The 25,009-nt window shown below is 47.0% G+C and overlaps 1 protein-coding gene across 1 annotated transcript in view; it reads right to left on the bottom strand.

The window, feature by feature from the left end:
- GCC2 (GRIP and coiled-coil domain containing 2) overlaps positions 1 to 25,009 on the bottom strand; it is a 135,704-nt gene that overhangs the window by 26,672 nt on the left and 84,023 nt on the right. The window contains exons 14-17 of the mRNA XM_030201462.1: positions 23,933 to 24,033; positions 23,754 to 23,831; positions 12,571 to 12,708; positions 826 to 947 (exon numbers count right to left, since the gene is read on the bottom strand). Of these exons, the coding sequence (XP_030057322.1) occupies positions 826 to 947; positions 12,571 to 12,708; positions 23,754 to 23,831; positions 23,933 to 24,033 (439 nt within the window). The remainder of the gene's footprint in view (positions 1 to 825; positions 948 to 12,570; positions 12,709 to 23,753; positions 23,832 to 23,932; positions 24,034 to 25,009) is intronic.

Raw genomic sequence — 25,009 nt, 5'->3', positions numbered from 1 at the left:
ACCCAATGCCTTGGATTTGGTCGTTTTTGAGCTGGGCGCCTTTGGCTTCCATTATCGCTGAAAAACGATACCGCCCAGCTCAAATCCGCACAAATCCGATGCATTTGGTTGGCACAAACCGTATTATCGGAAAAAAGATGGATGCCCATTTTTTTCAAAAATACGGTTTGTTCCGCCCCTTCACGTACCCGTTCTCAGAAATAGACGCCCATGGAGATGGGCGTTCGCGTTCGATTATGCCCCTCAATGTATCCAAGAATTACAAACGAGTAATCTGCATTGGAGACAAAGCAACCTGCCAGCTCTTTATACACAGGAGAGAAATGAGAAGGCAGAGCGTCTGAAGTCTTTTCCTCCACAACTAATAACAATTATATGTTGAGAGCATTACTATGTGTCTTTATAAAATACTAGTATATGTGGCAGAAATTGTGCCTACATTGCAGGTGCTTGTGTAAATTAGTGTATTCTATAATTTACACAAGCACTTGTGAACTCTGTTTCTGCTCCACCCACTCTGCCACTGTACACAGTATCATGTAAATGTGTTTACTTTTACATGTGTTGGGATTTTGTAAAAGGCTACATAAACAAGAAACTGATTTTATAAAATTACTCCCATATGCCTAGAGGAAAGAGAAAGTGGGTTTCTTTATGATGTAAAAATGATTTGTGAGACTTGAGAAACCAACAAGGAGTGAACACAACTCCTGGAGTGTGTCAGGCTGCAGGCCACAGAGAACTTCTTTCTCTGTTTGAGGGATACAGAGGCCAACTGAGCTGGCTACGCACAACTGCTGCAGATCTCTCGCCCATGTCCTTTACCTCTCTTGTTTGACTGTCTCATTTTCAGGCTGAGAAGCAGACTTGTTCTTCTGTTGTTTCAAAACATTATGAACACGAACTTTGTAGCTCTCAAATTCAGATGTGACAGTAGCTTGTTCTGCCTACAATATGAAATGTATGAAATAAGAAAATTAAGATTATTTTGTTCTGTTTTGTGCAGATTATTTCTGATGAGTATAAGTTTGTTGTTGTAAGTTTCACAGAAATTGTAATGTTTAAGACTCAATAAAAATTTAATGTTAAAAAAAAAAGAAAAAGAAAATTAAGATTAGCCAAAAATATAGAAAAACAACAATAAACTAATGCCTTCTTTATGGCCAACCACCAAGAAAGCCTGTTGACATGTTCTTGTTTGGGTTAAAATCTGCAGTGAATGCAAGAAAGCAAATGCTACATACCTGTAGAAGGTATTCTCCGAGGACAGCAGGCTGATTGTTCTCACTGATGGGTGACGTCCACGGCAGCCCCTCCAATCGGAACACTTTCTAGCAAAGTCCTTTGCTAGTCCTCGCGCGCTGATGCGCACCGTGCATGCGCGGCCGTCTTCCCGCCCGAACCGGCTCGTGCCGGCCAGTCTCATATGTAGCAAGACAAAGAGAAGGGAAGACACAACTCCAAAGGGGAGGCGGGTTTGTGAGAACAATCAGCCTGCTGTCCTCGGAGAATACCTTCTACAGGTATGTAGCATTCGCTTTCTCCGAGGACAAGCAGGCTGCTTGTTCTCACTGATGGGGTATCCCTAGCCCCCAGGCTCACTCAAAACAACAACCATGGTCAATTGGGCCTCGCAACGGCGAGGACATAACTGAGATTGACCTAAAAAATTTACCAACTAACTGAGAGTGCAGCCTGGAACAGAACAAACATGGGCCTAGGGGGGTGGAGTTGGATTCTAAACCCCGAACAGATTCTGAAGCACTGACTGCCCGAACCGACTGTCGCGTCGGGTATCCTGCTGCAGGCAGTAATGAGATGTGAATGTGTGGACAGATGACCACGTCGCAGCTTTGAAAATCTCTTCAATAGTGGCTGACTTCAAGTGGGCTACCGACGCTGCCATGGCTCTAACATTATGAGCCGTGACATGACCCTCAAGAGCCAGCCCAGCCTGGGCGTAAGTGAAGGAAATGCAATCTGCTAGCCAATTGGATATGGTGCGTTTCCCCACAGCCACTCCCCTCCTGTTGGGATCAAAAGAAACAAACAATTGGACGGACTGTCTGTTGGGCTGTGTCCGCTCCAGATAGAAGGCCAATGCTCTCTTGCAGTCCAATGTGTGCAGCTGACGTTCAGCAGGGCAGGAATGAGGACGGGGAAAGAATGTTGGCAAGACAATTGACTGGTTCAGATGGAACTCCGACACTACCTTTGGCAAGAACTTAGGGTGAGTGCGGAGGACTACTCTGTTATGATGAAATTTGGTGTAAGGGGCCTGGGCTACCAGGGCCTGAAGCTCACTGACTCTACGAGCTGAAGTAACTGCCACCAAGAAAATGACCTTCCAGGTCAAGTACTTCAGATGGCAGGAATTCAGTGGCTCAAAAGGAGGTTTCATCAGCTGGGTGAGAACGACATTGAGATCCCATGACACTGTAGGAGGCTTGACAGGGGGCTTTGACAAAAGCAAACCTCTCATGAAGTGAACAACTAAAGGCTGTCCTGAGATCGGCTTACCTTCCACACGGTAATGGTATGCACTGATTTCACTAAGGTGAACCCTTACAGAGTTGGTCTTGAGACCAGACTCAGACAAGTGCAGAAGGTATTCAAGCAGGGTCTGTGTAGGACAAGAGCGAGGATCTAGGGCCTTGCTGTCACACCAGACAGCAAACCTCCTCCACAGAAAGAAGTAACTCCTCTTAGTGGAATCTTTCCTGGAAGCAAGCAAGATGCGGGAGACACCCTCTGACAGACCCAAAGAGGCAAAGTCTACGCTCTCAACATCCAGGCCGTGAGAGCCAGGGACCGGAGGTTGGGATGCAGAAGCGCCCCTTCGTCCTGCGTGATGAGGGTCGGAAAACACTCCAATCTCCATGGTTCTTCGGAAGACAACTCCAGAAGAAGAGGGAACCAGATCTGACGTGGCCAAAAAGGAGCAATCAGAATCACGGTGCCTCGGTCTTGCTTGAGTTTCAACAAACTCTGCCCCACCAGAGGTATGGGAGGATAAGCATACAGCAGACCCTCACCCCAGTCCAGGAGGAAGGCATCCGATGCCAGTCTGCCGTGGGCCTGAAGCCTGGAACAGAACTGAGGGACTTTGTGGTTGGCTCGAGATGCGAAGAGATCTACCAAGGGGGTGCCCCACACCTGGAAGATCTGTCGCACTACACGGGAATTGAGCGACCACTCGTGAGGTTGCATAATCCTGCTCAACCTGTCGGCCAGACTGTTGTTTACGCCTGCCAGATATGTGGCTTGGAGCACCATGCCGTGACGGCGAGCCCAGAGCCACATGCTGACGGCTTCCTGACACAGGGGGCGAGATCCGGTGCCCCCCTGCTTGTTGATGTAATACATGGCAACCTGGTTGTCTGTCTGAATTTGGATAATTTGGTGGGACAGCCGATCTCTGAAAGCCTTCAGAGCGTTCCAGATCGCTCGTAACTCCAGGAGATTGATCTGTAGATCGCGTTCCTGGAGGGACCAGCTTCCTTGGGTGTGAAGCCCATCGACATGAGCTCCCCACCCCAGGAGAGACGCATCCGTGGTCAGCACTTTTTGTGGCTGAGGAATTTGGAAAGGACGTCCCAGAGTCAAATTGGACCAAATCGTCCACCAATACAGGGATTTGAGAAAACTCGTGGACAGGTGGATCACGTCTTCTAGAACCCCAGCAGCCTGAAACCACTGGGAAGCTAGGGTCCATTGAGCAGATCTCATGTGAAGGCGGGTCATGGGAGTCACATGAACTGTGGAGGCCATGTGGCCCAGCAATCTCAACATCTGCCGAGCTGTGATCTGCTGGGACGCTCGCACCCGCGAGACGAGGGACAACAAGTTGTTGGCTCTTGTCTCTGGGAGATAGATGCGAGCCGTCCGAGAATCCAGCAGAGCTCCTATGAATTCGAGTTTCTGCACTGGGAGAAGATGGGACTTTGGATAATTTATCACAAACCCCAGTAGCTCCAGGAGGCGAATAGTCATCTGCATGGACTGCAGGGCTCCTGCCTCGGATGTGTTCTTCACCAGCCAATCGTCGAGATATGGGAACACGTGTACCCCCAGTCTGCGAAGTGCCGCTGCTACTACAGCCAAGCACTTCGTGAACACTCTGGGCGCAGAGGCGAGCCCAAAGGGTAGCACACAGTACTGGAAGTGACGTGTGCCCAGCTGAAATCGCAGATACTGTCTGTGAGCTGGCAGTATCGGGATGTGTGTGTAGGCGTCCTTCAAGTCCAGAGAGCATAGCCAATCGTTTTCCTGAATCATGGGGAGAAGGGTGCCCATGGAAAGCATCCTGAACTTTTCTTTGACCAGATATTTGTTCAGGGCCCTTAGGTCTAGGATGGGACGCATCCCCCCTGTTTTCTTTTCCACAAGGAAGTACCTGGAACAGAATCCCAGCCCTTCTTGCCCGGATGGCACGGGCTCGACCGCATTGGCGCTGAGAAGGGCGGAGAGTTCCTCTGCAAGTACCTGCTTGTGCTGGAAGCTGTAAGACTGAGCTCCCGGTGGACAATTTGGAGGTTTTGAGGCCAAATTGAGGGTGTATCCTTGCCGGACTATTTGGAGAACCCACTGATCGGAGGTTATGAGAGGCCACCTTTGGTGAAAAGCTTTCAACCTCCCTCCGACTGGCAGGTCGCCCGGCACTGACACTTGGATGTCGGCTATGCTCTGCTGGAGCCAGTCAAAAGCTCGTCCCTTGCTTTTGCTGGGGAGCCGAGGGGCCTTGCTGAGTCGCACGCTGCTGACGAGAGCGAGCGCGCTGGGGCTTAGCCTGGGCCGCAGGCTGTCGAGAAGGAGGATTGTACCTACGCTTGCCAGAAGAGTAGGGAACAGTCTTCCTTCCCCCCAAAAATCTTCTACCTGTAGAGGTAGAGGCTGAAGGCTGCCGGCGGGAGAACCTGTCGAAAGCGGTGTCCCGCTGGTGGAACTGCTCTACCACCTGCTCGACTTTCTCTCCAAAAATATTATCCGCACAGCAAGGTGAGTCCGCAATCCGCTGCTGGATTCTATTCTCCAGGTCGGAGGCACACAGCCATGAGAGTCTGCGCATCACCACACCTTGAGCAGCGGCCCTGGACGCAACATCAAAGGTGTCATACACCCCTCTGGCCAGGAATTTTCTGCACGCCTTCAGCCGCCTGACCACCTCCTGAAATGGCTTGGCTTGCTCAGGGGGGAGCTTGTCCACCAAGCCCGCCAACTGCCGCGCATTGTTCCGCATGTGTATGCTCATGTAGAGCTGGTAGGACTGAATTTTGGCCACGAGCATAGAAGAATGGTAGGCCTTCCTCCCAAAGGAGTCCAAGGTTCTAGAGTCCTTGCCCGGGGGCGCCGAAGCATGCTCCCTAGAACTCTTGGCCTTCTTTAGGGCCAAATCCACAACTCCAGAGTCATGAGGCAACTGATTGCGCATCAGCTCTGGGTCCCCATGGATCCGGTACTGGGACTCGATCTTCTTGGGAATGTGGGGATTACTTAGAGGCTTGGTCCAGTTCGCCAGCAATGTCTTTTTGAGGACATGATGCATGGGTACTGTGGACGCTTCCTTAGGTGGAGAAGGATAGTCCAGGAGCTCAAACATTTCAGCCCTGGGCTCGTCCTCCACAACCACCAGGAAGGGGATGGCCGTAGACATCTCCCGGACAAAGGAAGCGAAAGACAGGCTCTCAGGAGGAGAAAGCTGCCTTTCAGGAGAGGGAGTGGGATCAGAAGGAAGACCCTCAGACTCCTCGTCAGAGAAATATCTGATGTACTCTTCCTCTTCCCATGAGGCCTCACCCTCGGTGTCAGACACAAGTTCACGGACCTGTGTCTGCAACCGTGCCCGGCGCGACTCCGTGGAACCACGGCCACGGTGGGAGCGTCGAGAGGTAGACTCCCTCGCCCGCACCGGTGAAGCTCCCTCCGCCGACGTAGTCGGGGAGCCTTCCTGGGAGGCTACCGCACTCGGTACCGCAAGCGGCACCGATGTCGTAGACCTCACCCCGGGCAATGGGCCAGCCGGCGCCTCGTTCGACGGTACCGGTGGCGCAAGCACCCCCGGTACCGGAGGGGTAGGGCGCAACAGCTCTCCCAGGATCTCTGGGAGAACGGCCTGGAGGCTCTCGTGCAGAGCGGCTGTGGAAAAAGACATGGAAGCCGATGCAGGAGTCGATGTCAGAACCTGTTCTGGGCGTAGAGGCTGTTCCGGGCTGTCCAAAGGGGAGCGCACCGACACCTCTTGAACAGAGGGCGAGTGGTCCTCTCGGTGCCGATGCCTACTGGGTGCCGACACGGGAAGGGGACCGGTGACGATGCTTCTTCGATTTTTTGGGACGAAGCATGTCACCGGAGCTTCCCGGCACCGACGAGGAGGACGTAGAATCCAGCCGTCTCTTCCTCGGGGCCGAGGCCGAAGGAGGTCGGTCTCGGGGGGGCTGTACCGCAGGAGCCCTCAGGTTAGGGGGAGACCCACCCGAAGGTTCACCGCCACCAGCAGGGGAATGGACAGCCCTCACCTGCACTCCAGACGAAGCACCACCGTCCGACGACGTCAGCAGACGAGGAGGTCTCGACACCACCGACGCCGACGCAGCCCTCCAATGTCGCCCTGATGCAGAGGGCCGATGCCTCGATGCACTCGATGCAATCGGGGGCGAGGATGAAGGTCCGGGCGCCGACGACGTCGAAGCAGTCGATACTCCCGGTGCCGATGCCGACGAAGAGCCCGAGAACAAAACGTTCCACTGGGCTAATCTCGCTACCTGAGTCCGCTTTTGCAAAAGAGAACACAGACTACAGGCCTGCGGGCGGTGCCCAGCCCCCAGACACTGAAGACACGACGCGTGCCTGTCAGTGAGCGAGATTACCCGGGCGCACTGGGTGCACTTCTTGAAGCCGCTGGAAGACTTCGATGTCATGGGCGGAAAAATCGCGCCGGCGAGATCAAAACTCGAAATGGCGAAAATGGCACCACAAAAATAGGGGGAAGAAAACTTCGAACCGAGGCCTAAATAGGGCCTACCCCGACGACGAAAGAAAACTTACCGGGGCAAAACTAGAAGTACGGGAAGGGAGAAAACCATAAAGGTCTCCTTCCGACACCTTTTTTTTTTTTTTTTTTTAATAACATGAAGTCGATAAACGACGCGCGAGGTCAACTTTCGGGGCGCGAACGGCGAAACACGACCGTACCGAGCGCGGACAAAAGAAGACTGGCCGGCACGAGCCGGTTCGGGCGGGAAGACGGCCGCGCATGCGTGGTGCGCATCGGCGCGCGAGGACTAGCAAAGGACTTTGCTAGAAAGTGTTCCGATTGGAGGGGCTGCCGTGGATGTCACCCATCAGTGAGAACAAGCAGCCTGCTTGTCCTCGGAGAATGAATGTGTCAATTTAATAACTAAAGAAGTTATTTGATTGGTGTATTTATGAAATAGCAGTTTTAGGCCGGTGAAAGAAAAGACCTGACCTTGAAAATCAGCAGGATTTGTAGATAGTGGTGGCTACAAATGTTTTTAAATAAATGTTTCACTTGGGAGTTGTAAGGGCTGTCGTTATGGAGATTTTCATGTTAACCTTCCTTCCCCCACTAAAAACCTTTCCCTTTTTGATAACATATTAAGGAAGTTCCTTAAAGAAGTATTTCATGTTCTTTTCTGTTAATGCCACTGTGATGAATGATATAGAAAGCAACTGCGGCCAAATCAGAAAACACCCTAATGTTGCTCTGAATGTAGGCCAAGCAAAGAAAATGGAGCATAAAAACCTCTCTCAGATGGTGTCCGTAGCAAAATCTTTATTCAAAATAATAAAAAAACGACCTGACACGAGTCGTGTTTCGGCCCTATCGGCCTGCGTCAGGGGTCTAGGAATTCGCAATACAGTAAGTATTCCTAGAACAAATAGATTGCAGCCAAATTTCCTATGGTGTCACACTCGAATCTCACAAAGGCAAAATGCGATCTCTCTGTGAAGCGCTTATCCAATATGTAGAAATTGGATAAGCTCTTCACAGAGAGACCGCGTTTTACCTTTGTGAGATTCGAGTGTGATATCATAGGAGATTTGGCTGCAATCTATTTGTTCTAGGAATACTTACTGTATTGTGAATTCCTAGACCGCTGACGCAGGCCGATAGGGCTGAAACACGACTCGTGTCGGGTCGTTTTTTTTACTGTTTTGAATAAAGACTTTGCTATGGACACCATCTGAGAGAGGTTTTTTTTGCTCCATTTTCTTTGCTTGGCGTTTGATATCCAGTGGAGTGTTTACCTTCTGTTGGTGTTGACATGGGCTCTGAATGTAGGTCCATGGTGCTTCTGCTTACACTCAGTCTCCTCACCTTAGGCATAAATGTTTGAGAGCAGCACTGGGATAGGTATAGCACAACAGAAGAAACCCAATAAATGTCCACTGAAATGCTGTAGTCAGGCTGTCATTTGTAGTAGTGGGTGTCAGTCAATTTATAACATCAATGCATCTACTTATAAGCTCTTCTTGTACTTATAAGCTCTTCTTGAGCTCATCTTCTAACTTTTGCAGTAAAACAGCAATATAGGCCCTGTTGGCTCTTTTATAAAGAATCTTTATTGGCTTTTTAATCAGAAGCAGCTTTCATAATATGTGAAAAGCCTCTTCAAGGGAGGGAGGGAGGGTGACATGAAGCCAATGAAACATTTCATACATGTAAACATGTGGAATTTAATAGGGCATGTATTTTATGAAATATCTACATTTATTTTTATTTGGAATTTGCTCACACCTTTTTCAGTAGTAGCTCAAGGTGAATTAAATTCAGGTACATTGGTTATTTCTCTATCCCTGGAGGGCTCACAATCTAAGGGCTATATTTACTAAGTGGTGCTATGGGTGCATTAGCATTTTTAACGCGCGTAAATGGTATAAACGCATTAAACACTAACGTGCCCATAGAAATGTATAGGTATGTTAGCATTTAAAATGTCTTAAATTTACAGGTGTGTTAAAAATATCTAATGCACCTTAGTAAACATAGCCCTAATTTTGTACCTGAGGCAATGGAGGGTTAAGTGACTTGCCCAAGGTCATAAGCAACAGCAGTGGGATTTGAACTAGGCACCCCTGGATATCAAACCCAGTGCTTGTAATATTATAAAGGAAACAAGGAATAATTTTTGCTGGAAAATGTATTCACAGAAAAAGCAAGTAACGTTTCCTTAGACAACTTCTAACAAAGGAAAGTAAGCTTATGCTTTGAGAACCGTTGCAAAATCCATGGGGGGGGGGGGGGGGGGGGGGGGGGTGGGAGGAGCTCATGGACTGTGCACCTGCCCCCAGTTTTGGAAATTGCCTTCTTTATAACTTACAAATAGCTATGGCTCAATTCATGACTCAGCTTTGTAAAAGTTACAAGTTAAATAAAATCATGCATACATCTTTTTGGAATAAAAGAATTTCATCTGCAGTGGCTATCTAAAGTCTACAACCCTCTTCAACATTTTGCTTACATTCTGTTGTGTCATTTCACCAGATTTGCATGACTTTAAATCATTTTTTCCCTTGCTTTTTAAAACCAAGAGAATTCTCACATAGAAAATACATCAACATAGGTTAAGAAGTTTTCACTCATACTTCACAAATTCTGAACCTAAAGAAAAAGAAAAACCGCAAAAGTCCACAATTTTGAGGAAAGGTACAATATTTGAAATAAAAATAATCTCTTATAGGGCCTTAAATCATACTAAAGTTTCCAAGTTTATTCATCATTTTATACAGCTTATCAGAAAACCACCCGAGAGGTTTATGATATTGATTAAAAATGGAGGGAAAGATGAAAGTTTACAAGAACACCCGTGTCCCGCTACCAAAGAAGTAAGCCTAGCTTAAGTCCATTTATGTTCTCCTAAAGAAACATATTTTCATGGATACACTTTCTATCCAAGTGTCCTAATCACCACCCAGCCTAAGTAGGAGAACCCTTACTCGAAACTCCTTAAGTTGCGAAGGATTCAGTAGAAATATAGGGCTTCTTTTACTAAGGTGCACTAACAGATTTAGTGCACGCTAACAATTAGCATTCGATAAATGCTAAGAAGCTTAGGATCTAGGGCATTTAGCCCCAGCCCCTCTCCCATAGAGGAAACCTCCGGGATTAATACAATTTTCCCTTGATCTAAAATAGGTCCCAAATTCACCGACAGCACTTACAAAACACTATTTGATAGATTACTGGCATCTGATATGGTCTGAGAAATTCTGGTCACTGCATCTCAAAAAAGATATAGTGAAATTAGAAAAGGTAAAGAGAAGGTCGATGAAAATGATAAAGGGGATGGGACGACTTCCCTATGAGGAAAGGCTGAAATAGCTAGGGCTCTTTAGCTTGGAGAAAAGACAGCTGAGGGGAGATATGATAGAGGTATATAAAAATCAGTGGAGTAGAATGGGTAGACATGAATCGCTTGTTTACTCTTTCCAAAAATACTAGGACTAGGGGGCACTCAATGAAGCTACAAAGCAGTAAATTTAAAACTAATCGAAGAAAATGTTTCGTCAATTAACGTGTAATTAAACTGGGGAATTTGTTGCCAGAGAATGTGGTAAAAAGCAGTTAGCATAACGGGGTTTAAAAAAAGGTTTGGATAGCTTCCTAAAAGAAAAATCCATAAGCCATTATTAAAATGGACTTGGGAAAATCCACTGCTTATTTCTAGGACAAATAAACGCAACTAAATTATACACTATAAGTAGAGTGCCATTAAGATTTTGACAATATTTCTAGGATAAGCAGCATAAAATGTATTGTACTGTTTTGGGATTTTGCCAGGTACTTGTAACCTGGATTGGCCACTGTTAGAAACAGGATACTGGTCTTGATGGACTTTCGGTCTGTCCCTGTACGGCAACACGTATGTACTTATGTAAATGGGTAAAAATACCCACATGAGAAGGCACTGCAAAAGAGAGAAGTGTCCTCCATGTTCCACAGAAGACTGAGGGACCCAGCTTGCGCACTGTGCGGGAAGGCACCAGCAGTGGGACATTACTAGAAAGTTCTAAGTATTATCACTAGTCAGCGTCTGCACTGGGCTCCGTCAGATGACATCACCCATCTGTGAGACTATAATGGCCTGCTTGTCCTTGGAGAACACGAGTTATAACAGGTGATCCAGACAGCTAAATGCACACCTCAGTCTAGACACAAGTCTAAATTAGGTTGAGGATTTCCACGAAGGTAACATGCATTTTTAGAATGAAAAGTGTTTAGTCCAAATGCTATTTTGTATTGATTTATGACTTGGTGTACACCAAGAAAATTCATGTTCTCCTACAGGTGAAACATCATCACACTATTAATTGTGTTACAGAAGCAAAAATGTTACCACATAAGGTGTAGCAATGTTATAAGACAAGCGAGTACACAGTGTCTTGAAGGAGGACGTAAACAGAAAGCGTTTTCAACATATTAAAAATACAAATAAAATATAGTGAAAAAGATAGTATAATGTATTCATCCATTCATATCTGGTAGACAACTCTGCTGAAAGCCTGTAACAACTTACATGAAAACACATACAATCATCACACTTAACTACATAAATCAGCTACCCACCTCCTAACCAGTCATGCGATATAGCCAGTTTAGTGGTAGGCACGAACTGCGCATATTCGACAGGAAATAATCGGTTAACTCCAGCTAAATATTCCCAGTTAGCCACAAAGCCCTATTTAACCAGTCAGCAGCCGATTCTGACCAGTTAAACAGTGCTGCATTTCAGGGGCTACAGTCCTTCAGACTGACGCTTCGTTTTTTTTTTGTTTTTTTTTTAATATCCCTATAAAAGTATACTCAAGTATAAGGATAGAAAGTTTGTTTTCTTTGAGGCCTTGTCTATGTTTTTGGCTGATAAACTACCGTTAAGTTCTTCTACCCCTCGGCAGATGATATAATTTTGTTTCCAGCTTGGATTTAAGCCGCTTTTACATTGAATGCCATATTGTGTGTTGTCAGCTATTTCTTTAATTAAGTATTTTCTGTTTTGTCTATTGTTCCTTAGATCTAGTGCTTCAAACCCTCCTACCCATCAATATTGAGTACTTTATTTAAAAAAAAATTCCAAATAATACAATGTAATTAGTCTTCCTTATACTAATATTTTATATATCTTATTTTCTGGTTCAAGATATATTCTTGTAATTAGTATTTGAAATTACATAAATAAAAATTAATTATTAAAAAAGAAAATCACTAAATTCTTCCCCAAACAAAAATGTTATGGTAAAAGAAAAAAAAAAGTTCTACTTCAGGACAATACTTTTCCTATTTGTTGTTATTAAATACCCCTTTTGGTATCAAAGCTGTATGTTTCCAGTAAGTACACTGTACCTTCCTAAAACTGACCCAAAGCAGTTTATATCAAATACAACAATAATCAAATACATCAATAAAATACATTAAGCAGAGCTGAATTGCTGCTATATAGACCTTGGTGCAGAAAGCTGGTAATCATTTGTATTTTCTCAAAGTGAGCCCTAGTATTCGTCAAGGAGAAAATATATCTTACACAGATTTAATACAGAGAAGATGGAAAATACCTTGGCTGTACTACATGCATCCTGCAAAGCTGCAATCTTCTGCTGGTAAGTGCTGACAGAGCGCTGTTGCTGCTCTACAAATGCCCGCAGTTGTTCCTGCACTTTGAGTTTTTCTGCTGTTAGCTCGGCAACCTGAATCTGCAAAACACTTTGCTGTCAGCATAAATGGAATTTAAACATTGATTTGACAGGACAGTGTACATGAAATGAAGGGAAACTTTAAATGAAGTAATTAAGACAGGGTGTGTTTGGGGGGGGGGGGGGGGAGGCAATGTACATACATGTGCTTATGTATAAATATAAAGAGGATAGGTGGAAAGGTTCATTCTGTCCCTTGTACCCTTCTTTATTTGGAAGTGTCCTCATTCCTCAATCTCCTCCTTCCCTATATGGACTGGATAAAGTGAAGATACATACCTGTAACAGGTATTCTCCGAGGACAGCAGGCTGATTGTTCTCGCATGTGGGTCGACGTCCGCGTCGGCCCAGGAATCGGCAATTTTGCAAGCAAAATATTTTAAAAACGTTTTGCTAGAGTCTTCTGGTGCGCATGCGCAGCCGTCTTCCCGCCCGTCGTGTGAGTGTTCCTGCTCAGTTTAATCAAAAAGCAAATAAATAACAAACAACAACTCCAAAGGGGAGGTGAGCAGGTTTGTGAGAACGATCAGCCTGCTGTCCTCGGAGAATACCTGCTACAGGTAAGTATCTTCGCTTTCTCCGAGGACAAGCAGGCTGCTTGTTCTGACATGTGGGGTATCCCTAGCAACCAGGCTCACTCAAAACAATGAACATTGGTCAACTGGCCCTCGCAATGGCGAGGACATAACATAGATTAACCTGAAACCATAAACAACTAACTTAGAGTGCAGCCTGGAACAGAACCAAAAAAGGTCTAGGGGGGTGGAGTTGGATTCTAAACCCCGAACAGATTCTGCAGCACCGACTGCCGCGTTGGGTATCCTGCTGAAAGCAGTAGTGAGATGTGAATGTGTGGACCGATGATCACGTTGCAGCCTTGCAAATCTCTTCAATGGAGGCTGACTTTAAGTGAGCCACTGACACAGCCATAGCTCTAACATTATGAGCCATGACATGGCCCTCTAGAGTCAGCCCAGCTTGGGCATAAGTGAAGGAAATGCAATCTCCTAGCCAATTTGAGATTGTGCGTTTTCCGATGGCGACTCCCCTCCTGTTGGGATCGAAAGAAACAAACAACTGGGAGGACTGTCTAAAGGGCTTTGTCCGCTCCACATAAAAGGCCAATGCTCTCTTGCAATCCAAGGTGTGCAAACTGCTTTCGCCAGGGTGGGTATGAGGACGGGGAAAAATGTTGGCAAGACAATTGTCTGGTTCAGATGGAACTCCGACACCACCTTTGGCAGGAACTTAGGGTGCGTGCGGAGGACTACTATGTTGTGATGAAACTTGATACAAGGTGCATGCACTACCAAGGCCTGAAGCTCACTGACTCTACGAGCTGAAGTAACAGCCACCAAGAAAACGACCTTCCAGGTCAAGTACTTCAGATGGCAGGAATTCAGTGGCTCAAAAGGAGCTTTCTTCACTGGGGTGAGAATGACCTTGAGATCCCATGACACTGGTGGAGGTTTGACAGGGGGCTTTGACAAAAGCAAACCTCTCATGAAGCGAACAACTAAAGGCTGTCCAGAGATAGGCTTACCTCTACATGGCGTGATAAGCACTAATCCCACTAAGGTGAACCCTTACGGAGTTGGTCTTGAGACCAGACTCTGACAACTGTAGGTATTCAAGCAGGGACTGTGTAGGACAAGAAAGAGGATCTAGGGCCTTGCTGTCACACCAGACGGCAAACCCCCTCCATTTAAAAGAGTAACACCTCTTTGTGGAATCTTTCCTAGAAGCAAGCAAGACTCGGGAGACACCCTCTGAAAAACCTAAGGAGGCGAATTCTAATCTCAACATCCAGGCCGTGAGAGCCAGAGACTGGAGGTTGGGATGTAGAAGAGACCCCTCATTATGAGTGATGAGGGTTGGAAAACAGTCCAATCTCCTCGGAGGACAATTCCAGAAGAAGAGGAAACCAGATCTGACGCGGCCAGACAGGTGCAATCAGGATCATGGTTCCGCAGTCTTGCTTGAGTTTCAGCAAAGTTTTCCCTACTAGAGGTATGGAAGGATACGCATACAGGACGCCTGTCCCCCAACGTAGGAGAAAGGCATCTGACGCTAGTCTGTTGTGGGCCTGAAGCCTGGAACAGAACTGAGGGACTTTGTGATTGATCTGAGTGGCAAAAAGATCCACTGAGGGGGTGCCCCATGCTCGGAAGATGCCCATGTTCAGTGACCACTCGTGAGGTTGCATTATCCTGCTCAGTCTGTCGGCCAGACTGTTGTTTACACCTGCCAGATAAGTGGCTTAGAGAAACATGTCATGATGGCGTGCCCAAAGCCACATCTGGACAGATTCCTGACACAGAGGGCGAGATCCGGTGCCCCCCTGCTTGTTGGTGTAGTACATGGCAACCTGATTGTCTGTCTGAATTAAGGTGACTTGGTTGGACAGCCGATCTCTGAAAGCCTTTAGAGCATTCCAGATTGCTCTTAATTCCAGGAGGCTGATCTGCAGATCTTTTTCCTGAAAGGACCAGGCTCCCTGAGTATGGAGCCCATCTACATGAGCTCCCCACCCTAGGAGAGATGCATCCGTCATCAGCACTTTCTGTGGCTGAGGATCTTGGAATGGGTGACCCATGGTCAAACTGGATCTAATCGTCCATCACTGAAGAGAATTCCGAAAGCCGGTGGACAGTTGGACTACATCTTCTAGATCCCCCCGCAGCTTGAAACCACTGGGAAGCTAGGGTCCATTGAGCTGATCTCATATGTAGACGTGCCATGGGAGATACATAAACTGTAGAGGCCATGTGCCCCAGAAGTCTCAACATCTGTCGAGCCGTGACCTGCTGGGATGCTCGAACCATGGACACCAGAGACAGAAGGTTGTCCGCCTTTGCCTCGAGAATGTAAGCTCGAGCTGTCTGAGTGTTCAACAGGGCTCCAATGAATTCCAATTTTTGGACTGGGGTGAGATGGGACGGGATAATTTATGACGAACCCCAGTAGCTCTAGCACCCAAATAGTCATTCGCATAGACTCCAGAGCACCCTCCTCCAAGGTGCTCTTCACCAGCCAATCGTCGAGATAAGGAAACACATGCACTCCCAGTCTATGTAGCGACGCTGCGACTACAGCTAGGCATTTGGTAAACACTCTGGGCGCAGATGCCAGGCCAAAAGGCAGTACACGGTACTGAAAGTGCTGTGTTCCTAGCCGAAATCGAAGATACTTCCTGTGAGCTGGGATTATCGAGATGTGTGTGTAAGCATCCTTTAAGTCCAGAGAGCATAGCCAACCGTTTTCCTGAATCATGGGAAGAAGGGTGCCCAGGGAAACCATCCTGAACTTTTCTTGGACTAGAAATTTGTTTAGGGCCCTTAGGTCTACGATGGGACGCATCCCCCGTTTTCTTTCGCACAAGGAAGTACCTGGAATAGAATCCCGGCCCTTCTTCCCCTGGTGGAACGGATTCGACCGCTTGGGCCTGTAGAAGGGCACAGAGTTCCTCTGCAAGTACCTGTTTGTGCTGGGAACTGTAAGAATGAGTACCCAGTGGGCAATTTGGAGGTTTGGATTCCAGATTGAGGGTGTATCCTGACCGGACTATTTGAAGAATCCACCGATAGGAGGTTATGAGAGGCCACCTTTGGTGAAAAAATATCAACCTCCCCTCGACCGGCAAGTCGTCTGGCACGGACACTTTTTCTGAGGCTATGCTTGAGCCAGCGATAAGCTTGTCCCTTGCTTTTGCTGGGGAGCCACAGAGGCCTTAGGTGCACGCTGTTGACAAGAACGAGCGCACTGGGACTGAGCCTGGACAGGCTGCCGAGAAGCAGGAGTGTACCTACGCCTAGCATAGGAATAGAGAGCACTCCTCTTCCCTCCAAAAAACCTCCTAGATGAGGAGGTAGTAGCAAAAGACGCCCGGCAGGAGAAAGAATCCATAGCATCATTGTGCTTCTTGATCTGGTCAACTAGATCATCTACTTTCTCACCGAAAAGGTTATCCCCCCGGCAAGGAACATCCGCCATCCGCTGCTGGACTGAATGATCCAGGTCAGAGACACGCAGCCATGAGAGTCTGCGCATCACTATACCTTGAGCAGCGATTCTGGATGCTACATCAAAAGTGTCAAATGTACCCCTGGCCAGGAATTTGTGACACGCCTTCTGCTGCCTGACCACCTGGCGAAAAGGCTCGGCCTCCTCCAGAGGGAGTGCATCAACCATCAACTAAGCTTGACAGTTGCCTCACCGAGTTCTGCAAGTGGATGCTCGTGAAGAGCTGGTATGTCTGGATTTTGGCAGTGAGCATAGCGGCCTGATACGCCTTCCTCCCAAAAGAGTCCAAGGTTCTAGATTCTCTGCCTGAGGGAGCCGAGGCATAGTCCCTAGTACTCTTGGCTCTTTTGAGAGCAGAGTCCAACACCATGGAATTGTGAGGTAGCTGAGACTTCATCAATCCAGGTTCCCCGTGGATCTGATATTGGGATTCAGTTCTTTTAGGATCGTGGGGTTAGACAGAGGGAACGACCAGTTTCGCATAAGGACTTCATTCAGTACATTATGCAAAGGAGCCATTGCAGCCTCTCTAGGCGGAGAAGGATAATCCAGGACCTTGAGCATCTCAGCCCTGGGCTCATCTTCAACCTCCATAGGAAAGGGAATAGCCGCAGCCATTTCCCGGACAAAGGAGGTAAAGGATAGACTCTCCGGTGGAGACAGACTCCTTTCAGGTGGAGGGGAAGGTTCAGAAGGAATCCCATAGGACTCATCAGATGAAAAGTACCTGGGATCCTCCTCTTCCTGCCATGAATGCACCTCTTCTGTATCGGATAAAACATCCCTCAGACCAGTCCAAAACTGAGCCTGCCTCGACGCCGAGGAACGACATCCTTGATGGCGATGCCGAGAAGTCGTCGCCCGCCTGGACTCAGGTGAAGCTTCCTCCACCGACGTCGAGGGAGAGTCGACCTGGGTGGCAGCCAACACCGATGCCGCAGGCGGCACCGAGGTCGGGGACCTCACCACAGGCGAAGGGCCAGATACCGCTGCAGCAGACGGTACGGAAGGCACAAGCACCCCTGACACCGAAGCAGACTGGCGCAGTAACCCTTCCAGAAGCTCTGGAAGCAGGGCCCAGATGCGATCGTCGAGAGCTGCTGTCGGACAAGGCTGCAGGGTTGGTACAGGAGCCTGTGGCAGAATATGTTGAGGCTCGGGAGCAGGTACCGAACTGCTAGACCGACACATTGGCATCTCCTATATAGAGGGAGCGTGATCCTCTCGGCACCGACGCTTCTCGGGTGCCGAATCCCTCGACACCCCAGAGCTCCCGGCACCGTGTGTCGAAGGAGAACGATGACGGTGATTCTTCGCCTTCGCTCGACGCCCGTCATCGAGACTCTTCGGTACCAATGAGGAAGACATGGAATCCTCACATCCCCTCAGGGCCAGGTCCGACAAAGGTCGGTCCCGGGGGGCCTGCACAACAGGAGGCCTCGAGACAGGTGGAGACCCACTTGATGCCTCACTGCTCCCAGCATGAGTTGGTCGTTCCGCAGCCATTACCTTAGCTCCCGATGTCGATGCGTCCCTCGATGTTGATGCCGCCGACCTCGGTACCGATGTCGAAGGACCGGACTGAGCCCCAAAAAGCTTCTCTTGTTGGGCTTCTTGAGATGCTTGGGTCTGTTTCTTAATGCGAAGTCGCAGACTACAAGCAGTTGGGCTGTGGTTGGGCCCAAGGCACTAGATACACCAAGCGTGGGTATCAGTACCTGAGATAATCCAGTTGCACCATGTACAACATTTGAAGCCGCTGGGTGTCTTCGATGACATGGAAGAAAAAACGGCTTCGGTGAAATCAAAAGACGCAATTGTGTCTGTTAAAAGAAAAAACGTCACGAAAAGATGGGAGTAAGCCGGCTGCGTCGAAAAATAAAGGAAACTTAAAAAAGGGGCAAAAAAAAAAAAAAAAGAAAACTATGGGAGAGTTTTTTTTTTAAACTATAAATTCTACTACTAAATAAGAAGAAAAGAACAAAAAGACAAAAAATGTCGCGTTCCTCACATGCGCGTCCCGCCCGCTCCTCACTGCCGGCCCGCTCCCCAGCCTTGCTTCCTTTGAGAGGGAGCGTCGACTGCGCTGGCGGGGCTGGCATGGCGTTCCGGCCTTTTCCCTGTTTCCCCTGCGGCAGTTCAGAACGCCGGCCATTTTGGCAGTGTTGGCACTCTCGGAGGGGCACTTCTCTTCTGGGTGCGGAGCCCGGGAACTGTGGCCACGCCCCTGATGTCGGATTGGTTTCTCAGTAGCCAATCTGTGTTCCCCTGGCCAGCTGACTCCACTCTCCCTGCCTCTCGTCAGCTGGTGTCTGGTCTCCTTGATGATGGCAGCTATTTAAGAGGCAGCTCTTCTCCATGAACTTTGCTTCGGCTTCTACTTTGGTAGATTGTTGGTGACTGGGAGACTCTGCCTATTCTCTACTTGCTGCCTGACCTGATCTGACCTTTGCCTGGACCTGACTACTGCTTTGCTTGCCGCCTGCCTAGAGACTTTGCCTGGACCTGACTACTGCTTTTGCTTGCCGCCTGCCTAGAGACTTTGCCGGAACCTGACTTCTGCTTTTGCTTACTATCGCCCGGTGGTGGTTCCAGTGCCCTGCTCTTCATCTCCTACCACAGGTAAGACCAGGGTTGTTTGGCACAGGGACTCACTATTCTTGCAGCGTGCTTGACAAAAAAGTAGTCAGAAAACTCTTTCCCGGGCCTGCGAGGAGTGGGGGAAAACTCGACCGCACCTCACCACAGAGAAAAAATAACTGAGTGGGAACGCTCACGCGACGGGCGGGAACATGTGCGTGCGCCAGAAGACTCTGGGAAAACTTTTTAAATATTTTGCTTGCAAAATTGCAGATTCCTGGGCCGACGTTGACCCACATGTGAGAACAAGTAGCCTGCTTGTCTTCGGAGAATGCAAACTATCTGGTCAATATTAAAAAAAAACAAAATTCAATTAACATAGTGCCAATCACATGAGTGCATTTGTTTTTCAAAATCCGGGTCAGTTCTATATATAAAACTTTGGCCATTTAAATCACAAAATACTCAGTTCTGTGTCTAAAAAAGAGGCATGGGTTGAGACAAGGCAAGGATGGGCAAAAATGTTATATGCTATATGGCAAAATAATGTATAATGTATAATTATACTTCTAAGTGGCATAGGATACATAGCAGGTATAAAACTTTAGTGAATAAGAAAGCCATTTTAGATGCAATATCAATGTTGTCCACCACTGAAAACCATATAACTTTAAACATATGTTATGGAGAAATTAGGTCTTACCCGATAATTTTGTTTCCATTAGTACTTCCCCACTATTCCAGAACCTGTGGGATAGTTGTGTTTATCAACTAGCAGGTGGAGATACAGAACTGAAAACTGAGCTGAGAAATCTCTTAGCATCCAGTCCAGCTCCTATTTATGTAGACAAGAAGTAAGGATAAACTCAGAATAAACAACTTTAAAAAGCTCGCTAACCTAACACTGAGACTCCTATTCCATCCAGATGCCTTGCGGCAGATGGAATTTGTAATGAGCACCTCAACCCAACTTGCTGGTGTGTCTATTGTCACCATCTCTTATTGTGTTATCGGACAGAGCCCCCCGATGGTCAAATTCCTGGATGACAACCACCACTACATACACAATCTGGCAACCAGTGTCCAAGGAATATGAAGGTTGTACTTCTATGACACCACAAACCAGTGGCTGAGAAGAGACTCCTTTAATGGCCGCATATGAGTCCTTGCCCCTGGCTTCACTTCCATTGCTGCCATCACTGGCCCCAGAACCTGGACCTAATTTGACTGAATAGAAGACGAACCAGCTTTGACCTCCTGCGTTCCATGAGGAAGATCCTCTCCTTTGCTGTTTCAAATAGAATGTTCAGATACTCCAGGGTCTGCGACAGAGTTAGCCTGCTCTTCTTGAAATTGATCACCCAATCCAATGACTACATAAGATGGACAACTTTGTCTATCGCTGCCAAGCTGTTCAAATAGGACGAAGCATGAATGAGCCTGTCATCAAGATACAGGTGAGCTCTGACTCCTTGATGCTGAAGGGTGCCACCATCACCATAACCTTGGCAAACGTTCTAGGTGTCATGGCGAGAAGTGGAAGTGCAGCCCAGCACCACAAAATGTAGAAATCTCTGATGCAGTAGCCATATGGGCATACAAAAATATGTCTTCTTGAGATCGAGAGTGGCGAGTAATTCTCCAGCTTGAACTGAGGATATGATAGCGTTTCCACGCAAAAGCAGGACAGAAGCAGCAGTTTAGACCTTTGAGATCTAAGACCTTTGAGACAATGAAGCAGATGGAGTATCTGTCTTGTGCCTGTTCAGCCTGGGGAACTGAGCAATGACCAGGAGTGCTAGCAAAGAATCTATGGTGGCCTGAACCTTGATAGCCTTGGTTCCCTTTCAACAAGTAGACTAAGAGAGGAGCGCCCAGCAGAGAACTCCCATCTTGTAACCTTCTGTAAGAATATCCAGAACCCAGTGGTCTGATGTGATTTTGGCTCACTCCTCCTGAAACTCCTGAAGATGTCCTCCCACTAAAGGATCAGCCTCGTATGATTGTGAAGCTCGCGAGGCAATGGGTGCTCTAGCTGATTTGCTGTCCGCAAGAAAGCGGAACTTCTGACCATAATGCCGACGACCAGGTCAGTACTGTCTGCTGCCTCGAAATTGAGATCAAGAGCCCCCTGAAAACAGACGACTAGAGGTTTTCGGCTTATACTCTCAATTGCTGTGACTTAGTTTCCCCTAGTTCTTTCACCAAGTTACAGAGATCTTCTCCAAATAGCCACTTGCCCCGAAAGGGCAATTTAACTAGATGTGACTTTCACAGCAGCATCCATTGCCCAATGCCGCAAACAGAATTGCTGATGTGCCATGACAACCAAAGACACACTGCAGCAGCTGTAACCCGTAACATGTCAAATAGCATCCGCCAAGTAGGCGGACCCCGCTTCCAGCTGGATGTTATGGCACCCGTCTTGTGAAGCAGACTGCTGATGCCACTTCAGGCATGCTCTTGCCACGAATGAGCTACACACTGTCGCTTGAACGCCTAAATAGGCTACTTCAAAGGTTCATGTCAACGATCCATCTAGCTTCCTATCCTGTAGGTCTTTTAGAGCAATGCTCCCTTCCACTGTAATCAGGTCCTGAATGTCTGGATGCATCGGGAAGGCCTTAGAAGGACCTTTAAGCCTCTCATGACTGATGAAGATGGCACTTCTGATGCCGAAGCAGAAGGCTCCTCAATGGAAAGCACTGCTAGTGCCTCAGAAATAAGAGTACTAAGCTCTTCTTTATGAAACAACCTCAGCAATTTTGGATCATCCCTGTCCTCAGGAGGGAGTTCTCTCTCTCCAATAATAGCTCCTTCAATGATGGCGCCTCTGAACAGACCAAGGCCACATCAGATAAGGAGGGGAGAAGCAGAGATAGCCTCATGTACCCACTCCTGAAGGTCTAAACGAGATCTCTTAGTAGCCGGAGGGGCAGCAGGGTGAGAAACTGAAGCACCTTGCAGCAGCTCTTATTGTCCCTGCCTCAGTAAATAGGCATGGTGTAAAAGCAACTTAAACTCCAGAGAAAACAAAGATCCCGATGCAGCTGAATGCTCTGCCAGGCCTTGAGGCTGTGAAATGATAGCTGTGTTCCGTGTGTTATCAGATAGAAGCTGTTCTTCGTTGCCAGTCGGCACTGACAAAATGGCACTTGTTCCAGGACTCTCAAGCCCCAAACTGTGCACCAGCCCTGCTGGAGAGCCCAGTTCCCAGCATATTCAGATGCTGCGCCAAATCTAAAGACGTGCTGCCGTCAACCACTTCCTCCGCATCCTGTGGCGGGTCCCACTGCAGTAATACCACTTAACTGCCTCTGTGGGAGTTGCCATTCACCCCGACTGGCACAAGTACAGCACAACGCAGACCCAAACAGTGAGTTATGATCCCTCCCCTGCACCAAGTAGAACTTGCAGCCCTCCAAGCAGTTCTGACTCAAACTTTAGTCAGACTTACCACTGCTGGCTGCTCCTTCCAAGCTCACAATCTCCTCATCTTACTCCCAACAAGAATCAGGACTGATTCTCTGTACCACGCTCTCCAGCAAACCTCTTTCCTTCTCTTTTTTTAAGGTTGTTGAGCTGGAGAAGGACAGCTCCACAGAAAACAGGGGAGAGCTGAAGGGAGGGAAGACGTAAATTTGTGGGGCACCAGAGACAGGAATCAGAAGATCTCTAGAAGTGACTCTGCAGTCTCAAGCCACCCACAAAGCTCAACTGGGGACCAGCTGACCAACTGGACCAGGAGCAAATTACTCAGAACCAAAGGCTGAAAAGAGTGTCCATCTACCTGCTGGAGACAGAAAATACTGAGGAGCTTCAATGAATGCCAAGAGATACATCTCAGCTCAGTTTTCAGTTCTCTATCTCCACCTGCTGGTTGCTTAACATAACTATCCCACAGGTTCTGGAATACTGGGAAGCTATGTAATGGAAATTTGCTTATAGTTATGTAGTGACCTTCATATCTTGTTAGTCCAAAATGTGCCCCTATATTGGTAAACAGTAATGTAAATGTTCCAGAAAAGATCTTTCATCCCAGATGGTATGGATGGGTAGACTGGATAGGCCATATGGTCTTTATCTGCCTACATTTTTCTCTGTTTCTATGGTCACAAAGGAAAGGAATAGAGGGAACACAATTAACCTTCCCTCAGAACAGACAATGAAGAATAATTATCACCAGGAATATATATAAGTGAACGAGGAAGACTAAAAATATGCGATGTTATCATCAGCTATGGCATATTAAACTATGAAGATTAGAATCAAAACAATTTAAAAAAGTTATATTACATAAAAAGAAAAAACGTTTTCTGTGGTGCTTCAGTTGCTATTTAAGAACATTCTACATAAATAAGATTTTCAGAAAACCTAAGTTTTATAACCTTCACAATGTTCTATCTTCTTTCTTTCATAAAATTGTGATGAAAACTTTGTACCTTGTTGATTTCTACATGTTGTTGACTTGCTTCTAACTCTCCCTTGAGAGATGCTTGACATAAGAGATGGTCTGTTTCCTAGGAAATAACAAACAGTACTGTTAATTAAGAAAACAAAATACAACAAGCACTTCATGCCAGTTGATGGAAACTACAATACAAGGCAACCCACTACTCACAATTTGCTTTAAGTCAGCCACCTCTTTTTTGGTCTTCACCAACAGTTCCTTCACTTTGGTACTCTTCTCTTCATACTGTTCCACAGACATACGAAGAGATGCTAATCACATTGACAGAAATAAAAACAGAAGTATATGACTACTAGGACCCCTGGGCAGCCCTTACAAGCAAAAGCACACTGTTTTAGAATATCGTTACTGAAATTTCCAAACACAAAGGTGCTCATTTTCAAAATACATAAATTTACAAAGTTACGTGGAGGGGCATTTTTGATATGATGTCTAAGTCCAACTTTGGAAGTTTTGAAAAAAAGGTCCAAAATCTGAATAGGAAAGAACGTCATTTTAAAAAAAAAAAAAAAAAAAAAATTTTTTTTTTTTTTTCAAAAATACTGTTTTGAACAAGGTTTTGTGATTTGGACATTTTGTGTTTGGTCCATTTTCGAAAAAAAAAAAAAAAAAATCCAAGTTAAAAATGCACAAAATCAAGCCAAGTTAAAAATGAACAAAATCAAGCCATTGGGATTTAGGAGGGGTCCAGTATTTGTAGTAAATTGGTCCCCTAAAGATCCCAGGAAAGCAATAGAGCACCCTAAGGGGCACTGCAGTAGACTTCATAAAATGTTCTCAGGTACGCATCTCACCACTGCTCCCTTATCTTGTCTGTGATCCCTATAAAACCTACTACCCCCAACTGTACACCACTACCATTGCCCTTACAGGTGAAGGTGGCACCTATATGTGGGTACAGTGAGTTTCTGGTGAGTTCTGGAGGGCTCACAGTTTCCTCCACAAGTGTAACAGGTAGGAGGTAAGAGCTTGGGTCCACCTGTCTGCAGTGCCCTGTACCCACAACTACACTACTCCAGGGACCTGCATGCTGTTCTAATAGACCTGAGTATAACATCTGAGGATGTCAAATAATGTTTAAAATCACGGTTTGGGGGATGGGAGAGGGTTAGTGACCACTGGGGGAGTAAGGAGAGGTCATCCCTGATAAACAGGTCTAGATCAAAACGTATTCGTTTTAGTCCTGGACAGTTTTGTTTTGTTCCATTATGGCTGAAAAACGTCCAA

The sequence above is a fragment of the Microcaecilia unicolor genome, chromosome 4, assembly GCF_901765095.1.
Source record: "Microcaecilia unicolor chromosome 4, aMicUni1.1, whole genome shotgun sequence".
Lineage (NCBI taxonomy): Eukaryota > Metazoa > Chordata > Amphibia > Gymnophiona > Siphonopidae > Microcaecilia > Microcaecilia unicolor.
Note: the sequence above shows the minus strand (reverse complement) of the source record. Positions and strands in the feature narration are given on the sequence as shown.